This window comes from Siniperca chuatsi, linkage group LG5, assembly GCF_020085105.1.
Source record: "Siniperca chuatsi isolate FFG_IHB_CAS linkage group LG5, ASM2008510v1, whole genome shotgun sequence".
Classification (NCBI taxonomy): domain Eukaryota; kingdom Metazoa; phylum Chordata; class Actinopteri; order Centrarchiformes; family Sinipercidae; genus Siniperca; species Siniperca chuatsi.
The window spans coordinates 27,667,697-27,676,244 of NC_058046.1; the positions used below are offsets into that span (position 1 = coordinate 27,667,697).

The window sequence follows — 8,548 nt, forward strand, 5'->3', positions numbered from 1 at the left end:
TGAAAACAATATGAAAACAATGAAACTAAAGACTTCATTTAGGTCCCCTTAATATTTTGGAATTTATTTGATCCAATTTATTTTGATCCATGTTTGCAAAGGGTAACATAATAAGGTCACTTCAGGTGAAGGGAGATTTTACACATAATGTTCAAAGCGCAGCAAAATCGAGCAGTTTGTCGAGGTTTTGAAATCAATATTAAAGTTGTTTTATAAACAATACATTCTTATTTCCAAATAGGCAACTAATCTACATATTAACGCTGACATACAGGGGTGGACAAAAAACACACACACCTCACTAAAAAACATGAAATAAATACCAGCTCAGCCAAGCTCAGGCTTTCTGCGTTCTGTTTTTGCTGGGTTTATCAGAGGTGTTGATCAAAGTCAGTATCATTGATCAATTATTTAACTGTGTCAGTTAATGCTAGTGTAGATCTAATTGTAACCCTTTCCCCTTTTTTTTTTCAGTGTAATTTTCTTATTTTTGGTGTGATTTTTCTTCCTCAGTGGTACTGCACATTATGTTGCTGCGTTGGTCAGTGATGCTTCAGAAATCAGGCAGTGACTGGCCAGTTTGTACAAATGTAAATAGTGTTATGATGCTATTGAAGCGGACACATACTGTGAACTGGTATTCAACTTAATATTACTCCTTTGTGTATGGAGGAGCACAATTAATTTAGACAATTAATTGATGTCTAAATGGACAATAAAGGCAGGATTTAATCAAAGATTTTACAAATGAATGAATGAATGCATAAATAAATTCAATTAATTTCATTAATTGATACTTAAGTGGGCAATAAAATAATTACTAAAATAATTTACAAATTAATACATTAATCCATCAAATATCACATCAATAAATGACTTAGTAATTTAGTTAACGTATTTATGGATTATTTATTAATTGTGTAAAATATTTTATTAAAATCTTGTTTTTACTGTTCAATTAGATATCAATTAATTGAGTGCTTCATAAACATTTTTATGACACCTGTGGTCCACCTTATTTGTGTAGCTTTTTAATTTTAATTTACAGCAGTGTGACCAAAAAAAACAAAAAGCCTCAGCAAATACTTTCTTGCTAAAGAGCTACTGTAGAGCAGTGTTAAGGGTTTCTTTTAATTTGTTCACTCCCTGTATATTTATATATATCACATGAGAACAACGCGACAATAAGAAATGAGATTTTCTTTAAGAAAAACAACATAACAAAATAACTTGTCAATGTCCTTCTCTAACTGGGTTTGAAATACCTGAACAAATTGTTTGCCTGACTGCCTTTTCCTACAGCCTTTCTGTCTTTGGTCATCAAGCTTCTCCCTGGTTTCCTGGATGAAGGGGTCTTCAGGGCCGGCTTCTGTTGCTTCCATTCAGACATCAGCTCCCTTTGAACATCCGGCGGAAGCTCAGAAAACACCTTAGGGTCCACATTTCCTGGGAACTCACAGTCAGAAGACATGGGGAATGATTGTCTCCCTTCTTCCATGACGTTTTCTCCTGGAAATTCACTTGTGCCTGCAGGACTCTGGTGATTCAGGACTCTGTCAGATGGATCCAATGTGTTTACAGCCTCTTTTATGTCTTTAATATTTTGTGAGTCTGTAAATGACTGTGGAGACTTGTTCATTGTTATGTGGGGGACATCAACGACTGCAACTGAGCTCATTGAAGTGCTGGAGAGAGAGTTTGTGGAGGCAGGAGATAACAGCTCCGCCTGGATTTCCTCAGGGAGAAGCCTGAACACTTCTGGGTCAACATTCGGAGGCAATCCATGTGTCACCGTGTTATCAGTTTCATCAGGGTCTGACCTCGCTGTGCTGCAGGATACTTTCTGAAGTGGAGGGTCTACGGCAACAACAGGGCTCTGTTTTCCTTTAAAGCCATGTAATGCTGCCTCAGAGCTGCGAGCGCTTTTTGTGGTTACTGTCTTTTGTGAGGTATGTTGAGTGATCAAGTTATGTGTGCTGAACTGATGATCCATGCAGTGACTAGCCCCACGCTGAGAGGAATCATCCTATTGGAGAATAAAACAGGAGGCGCACAAATTATTTCAGGAAATTCAGAGTACTAACAAACTATTTCTAAGAAGGGCCAATTCTGTAGGCATCATGTAACAGCACAGTGTGAAAGAATAAGATTAGATCTCTTCAGTATAATTTAAGCATGGAGCAGCGTGTCTGCAGTTAAATTTAAGACTTTTAAAGACCATTTTAATACCACATAAAATGTAATTTAATACCGTCCAAAGTATGAAAGTATGATGGAAAACCATTAGGGACGAAATTATTATATCACATTTTTTCAGTACTTCCCAGCAGTATATAACAATAACTCCTAATGATACAATTAATTCAATTAATGTGACCTGGACCCGGATAAGTGGCAAAAATTGGAAGGATGGATTAACCAATTAAAAATAATTAATTTGCTCATTATGAGACAATAGCTACTGTAGCCAGCAGTAGAGACAGTGTTTGCTACAGGGCTGATGGTGTTGACTGAAACTCCACCAAAGAGGATTGAACAGTGATTAATCGATTAGTCGATCGACAGAAAAATAATCGGCAACTATTTTGAAAATTAATTAATCGTTTCAGTCACACTTCAAGCAAAACGTGAAAAAATGCTATGCATTGGCAGGTTTCAGCTTCTCAAATGTGAGAATGTTTTGCTTCTCTTTGTCATATATAAAAGTAAACTGAGCATCTTTGGGTTTTGGACTGTTGGATAGACAAACCAAGACATCTGAAGACCTCACCTTGAGCTCTGCAAAGTTGTGATTGGCATTTTTTCACAATTCTTTGATATTTCATAGACCAAAAAATGCATTCATTTAAAAAATAATCAAAAGATGAATCAATGATGAAAATAACGGTTAGTTGCAGCCCTACAACAATCCCACTTTTAGTTTATAGGTGTATAACGTCTCCCGACAGCAACAAATCAGATACAAAAACCTTTTATTTTATGACTTGTAAATAAATTCATCTTTTTAAATACCTTTTCAGGCACTTTTTGAGGAATCTGAATTCAATGCTTCTTAAAACTTTTCAAGACCGAGATCTGAACGGTAATAACAGGCCAGATTATACTGCATTACTTCACTGCACTACCTGGCTCTGTGATGAGAAGATTTGTGTTTTTCTGGGAGACGTGCTCTGTGTGAAGAAGGATGTTATGGAGCCCTTTCCGCTGACAGCAGCTCCCCTGGTCTGCAGGTTACTGAAGCAAACGTTAATGAGGGTGAGGTGGAAGGCAGCGCTGCTGTCTATCATCTTGTGGAAGAGCTTCATGGCCAACGGGACCAGCTGGACCACAGCGTCATCACTGCTGCCTAAAGAAACATTACAGAAAGCAATGCTTTAATGGCAGATTTGGACAGCAGGATATGATGAGAACTGAGCAGATATACATCCAACACCTTTACAAAGACTGTAAAAAACAACCAAAGAGGGTTTACACACTAATTTTGGCATCAAGTTTTTAATTTCTCTAAGTTCTCTTGTTTCACCAAATTTAAGGACTCAAAATTGGCACAGTTTAAGAGGTAAAGTTTTGACATTACTAGACATTACAGTGGATTATCTAGATATGGCACAGTATTTACACTCCTTTTAGCTCTGTTTATGGTCTCCACCAAATCCTGAGGGACATATCAGGCTCTTTAACAGCTAAATGCTCCACTATGTTCACCAGCTAGTCAATAACCTTGTCTGTCTTCGTCTGCAAATAGTGTACAGTGAGTCTATCTGAGCTTTTTCTGAGTCAAAAGAGCAAATTTGTGGGTCGCAAAACAGAAACAGTGAGCTGAAAGATGCTTAAAACGATCTATAAAGCTGAGGGAAACTGCAGGGTCGGGTGATGATGGTGCTGAGGCTGGCATACAGATAATGTATTATGGTGCTGTATTTAACTGTGGGGAAAAAAGGAGTACATTCATGGCCATCAATGCTAAAGGCTTCATCTTCTTTTTAACAAATAAATACACTTTCAAGTGTTTTTATGGTGAGTGGAAACCCTGATAGAGTGTCTACATATACCATCCTGAGCTTGTGCATGTGGGATATTAAAAGTGTCCATTAACTTACCAGAGGTGATCTTCTGTCCCAGGTGGTTGGGGATTGGACACCGACTGAACCACTTGTTGGTCGCTGAGTATCTACGGATGGTAAGCCGGAAGGTTTGAGGCTGCCTGCCATCTTTGTGCATCCTAGTTTTCAAACAGATGATAAAAGGTTAGATTCAGTGGTTCGAGCATAACCCCACAATGACAGTATCCCACCTCTCCACCAGACTGCTCAGGAGTTCTCGAATCTTTTCCAAAACTTCTTTAGTTGATGACATTTTCCTGAAGGAGTCTTCATCACTGAGAGACTGAAACATGAAGAGGATACTAATTAAAGGCAAAAATATGGTAAAATATAACATTTTTTACATCAAATGGGACAATAATTAAGAACTCAGTAACTCAAAATGACAACAAATCAGTATAGTTGATGAGTGGTGTTTCTGGCTGTCACAGCTCTTCTTTTGTTTTGGGAGATTCTCTGATTTGAAAAAAAAACTTGGAGACTCTCCAAGACTACCAACCACCTACTAAGCTAACTACAGGGGCTGTGAGATGTTTGAGCTAAGACGGCTAAAAAGCTTCTCAAGCCAAAAAAGAACGTTACAAATCAGTGATATGACTATTACAGATTTTTATCAAGGTAACATATTACTTCCTCACTTGTTGCTGCCTTCTACTCAGGGGTTAAATTACTACTCAGGGATTTGTGAGGAGGGGGAGCCCCTGTCCAATGAGGTTTGTTTTCATGGGGACTATTTCTTCAGTAGAAAGCAGTTCTAATGAAAACTGTAGACACTCTATTCTGTGGACTGCTCCTGGAAAGAGATGCTGAATTTTCTAAATGTCATTTTTTAAAATCACAAACTAAATTCCATTCACGTCCACTGGATTGATGAAATTTCACAGACTGATACCTCAAATTGAATCTAACTACCTAAATGACCAGATACCACTAGGGAGAAGCCAGAACATGTTCATTTCATTTCATTTATTTATTGGTAATTTGGGTGAAGCAACCCTTTAAATCAATTTGAGGGGGAAAAGGTCTGTGATTGTGAAGTCCCAAAAGACAATAATACCTCAAATATATACAATAGGCATTAGGCCTATATCCAAATACACTGCAGATTATTATTTTTTTGTGTGTGTTAAATTTATGGTTCATGAAACTCTGAAATTCCTGTTCATGTGTAAAAATAGACATATCGTTGCACTGAGGCAACTACAGTATCTACAGTAACTTATAGGCTTACTACAATGTGTTTTCATTATTAGGCCTGCTATCTATTGCCTTATTTTTCATTTAATGAATGATTAGGTAAGTTCAATGCTTGCAGTAATGCCACCACTGCAAATATTATTGCACTTAAGCAGCAAAACTAAAAAACTCCCTGTAATAATCAACTTGACACGCCGGAAAAAAATAGTGATTCTCCAGAGGAAATGATATTTGGACTTTTACTGAAAATGAACCAACAGCTGTGATGGTGCTGGACTCATCCCAAGCAATGATTTCACTGTATAAACTTAGAATCTGTGTGCACCAGCTTTCTAGTTTGCTTTGAAGGAAAGCATTTAGGTTAGTAAGGCTCACAATAAGATCACAACGCCACATCAGAAGATATTTAAAATATAAATATATATATTTAAATAATTAATGAAGTTACCGCTGCTGTGCCACATGCGGAAATTGCGCACAGCCCCTCTCTAAATTTGGAGACACACATATCGGAGCCCACCAAATCGCGATTTGGATGTCAGGAGGCAGAGCTCAGCTCCAATTTAACCCCTGCTTCTACTGATTGCCGACATACAGCAGCAGATGACAAAACACTCCAGTTTAAGTAGATGCTGGTAATTTCCTAGCCTACCTGAGGGGCCCCAGTAGGGGTGACAGGTGAGTCATCAACACCGAGGGCCAGATTCTTCAAGCGCTGAGCACTGGGGCCTCCAAACTCTCTCACCAAGTCACTCAGTGGGAACAGCTGTAGGTCTTTGACACTGACCAATCCCAGGGCTTGAAGTCTCTTAACGGTTTGGTGACCGACCCCTAAGAATACATGACGGGACCATAAATGTATCGTCAGGGATGCTTGATACGAGTGACATGGGCGAATGCGCACAAATGTCCAAGACAACAAACTAAATGAATAAAATAGCGAAAATGAGATAATGACAGTTAAAGATTATTATATTATATTATTAAAGAGCATAATTTTTGTTCAAACTCCTCAAATCTACACTTTTAAAAGACACAGCAGTATTTATTTCTCTTCACCTTTGCATGAAAAGATCTGCTGGTAAATATCTCATTTTCAGCTTAAGCTCAACATGTATACCCGGTACTTTGCGGAGACTGCTCAGGCAGCCCATGATGTCGCTGACGTTCTCCGGCAGTAGGGTGGTTTGCTGATTGGGTTTGAAGGTGCCCGACACCAGTTTGGCCAGTAGCTTGTTCGAGGAGATGCCAGCACAGCCAGTCAGGCCCACTTTGCTGCGGATGGCTTCTCTCAGCTCTGCCGAAATGTGTGAACCTACAGCCAACCTCGGATGATCACTGGCTTCAACATCTGCACCTGAGCAGGAATAGAAAAACAGACATTTATGTTATCTGTTGTGAGAACCTGACATTCTTCAAGAGAATCCAAAATAAAACTTTTCATGTGTTGGGAAACCGAAAGTGCAATGCAAATATTTTACAGGTTTTAGCTTCTTGGCTTGTTTCACAACTCATTTCCTGGTTTCCATGAGCCAGATGTACATTGATGTACAGCTACACACCAGAGGCACAAATGTGACTTACTGAAATGGTTGTAGACATGTCCTTTAAATGAAAAGCTGTTGGACTCTGGTGTCTGTGCTAGCTTGCTTTCTACCATCTTTGTGATGTCCATGAAGTTTTCATCAAATCCGAGCCTCTCTACCAGTGGACAGTAGGACATCAGCAGCTCTGGATGGAGGACAAGGAAAGGTAAAGAAAGAAGAAACAGAAAATACACATGATGTTAGCGTGAGCTTGTTGCACTAATATCAGAAATACTTTATTGATCCCTTTATTGATATGTGGGTTATAATGTATGTTGAAATCAGGAATGCAAAGGCAATAAAAATAGTGATAGCATAGCAAGAGACAAAATGACACTTGTGCCCCTTACTCATATGCAAAATGTCTTGTTTTTGCATTAAATTCTGGCTATTTGAAGTTACTGTAAGATGTTGAAAATGCTGAGTCTAGAAAGAATCTCTGGCTCTTTATTTCTGAGAGACTGACACCAAAACCTGACATGTTGTTGTTTTGTGTTTCTGTTTAAAAGATAGCTCAATTATTCTCTGCTGCTCGATTCGCTTGCTGTGGGCTGAAAATAATGCTGGAATTTAACCTAAATACTTAAAACACTGAATACTTTTCTAGCTACTTTACGCAACACTAGAGTTTGTATTAAACAGAGTGGAATACAGCTGTATTTGCAGAGCACCCTGGTGTGATGTACTACTCCTGCCTACCTGTCACTTTATAGGACATTTCTCTGTAGTGTGTCAGGTCTTCTCCTTTAACCAGCACCAGCTGAGGACATTTCTCCTTAGCATCAGTCACAGACATCAGCTTGGTGACACCCTGCTTCCTTGCCACATAGTTACAGGTGACTATGATGTATTTCTGCTGAATACCTGATGATATGAGAAACATTATTGAACCACAAAAGTATTCTGGGCTTTAACAGAAACACATCTGAGGGTCAACTGTAGTAAAACATTTTACCTAAAGGGACTTCTCTCAATGCTGGGTTTCTGATCATTTCCACCTGAGCATAGAAGCAGTCCAGGTCAAAATGAAGAATGACTCTGTGTGCAGGTGTTTGTACTGATGTCTTACTGAGGCTTGGACCTGAAACAGAGATTATACGCACAACAATTACCATCTGACACGTATAGACAGCTGACAGAGCCGCGTTTCTCTTTGCATGTCAAAAAGCCAAATGAAAGCCACAAGACCTAGACCCAGCCTAAACTCCACGATCTTCATACTTAACCAGAAGCAGCAGCGGGGCTGAGTGGGACTGAATCCGCGAAACTGTTCTTCCACTCGGTTTCATCCTCTTCCTCGCTATTATCCATATCAAACAACGCACGTTTTTTGTGTGTTTTGTAGATTTGAATATGCCAGAAAACACTGCTGTTGCTGTAGCTGCGGTGGGGAAAGCGTCCCAAACACTGAATTTACTCTTTCGTTGTAGGTCTCAGTTCCGTTTTGCGCAGCGGCGCCATCTGCCGACGTGGAGGGATTACTGCGACACAATGAACTGCAATAACCGGATCCAGTATGTTAACTTAAAATCAACTGTCATGGCTCGAAATGTGTTATATTTATTCGGGGATTAAATTTGTTTTTTTTCCCCACGAGAAATGTACATATTCAGGGACGAAAAACAAATTTGAACGAATTAGCACCCAACATTTTTAACGGTC

The 8,548-nt window shown here is 39.1% G+C and overlaps 1 protein-coding gene across 2 annotated transcripts; it reads right to left on the minus strand.

Annotated features, from left to right (window-relative positions):
• Positions 1-37: 37 nt before the first annotated feature.
• On the minus strand, positions 38-8,451 carry poli (polymerase (DNA directed) iota). Of its 2 annotated transcripts, none has more exons than XM_044195402.1 (10): positions 8,113-8,451; positions 7,842-7,967; positions 7,586-7,750; positions 6,885-7,031; positions 6,421-6,657; positions 5,953-6,131; positions 4,295-4,386; positions 4,101-4,222; positions 3,126-3,346; positions 38-2,026 (listed from the first exon to the last, which is right to left on the minus strand). In XM_044195402.1, the coding sequence occupies exons 1-10, from the start codon at positions 8,195-8,197 to the stop codon at positions 1,247-1,249; spliced, it is 2,154 nt and encodes a 717-aa protein (XP_044051337.1). In that variant the 5' UTR covers positions 8,198-8,451; the 3' UTR covers positions 38-1,246. The 2 variants fall into 2 exon arrangements, with proteins under 2 accessions (XP_044051337.1, XP_044051338.1); XM_044195403.1 differs by having other exon boundaries at positions 8,108-8,451.
• Positions 8,452-8,548: the final 97 nt, after the last annotated feature.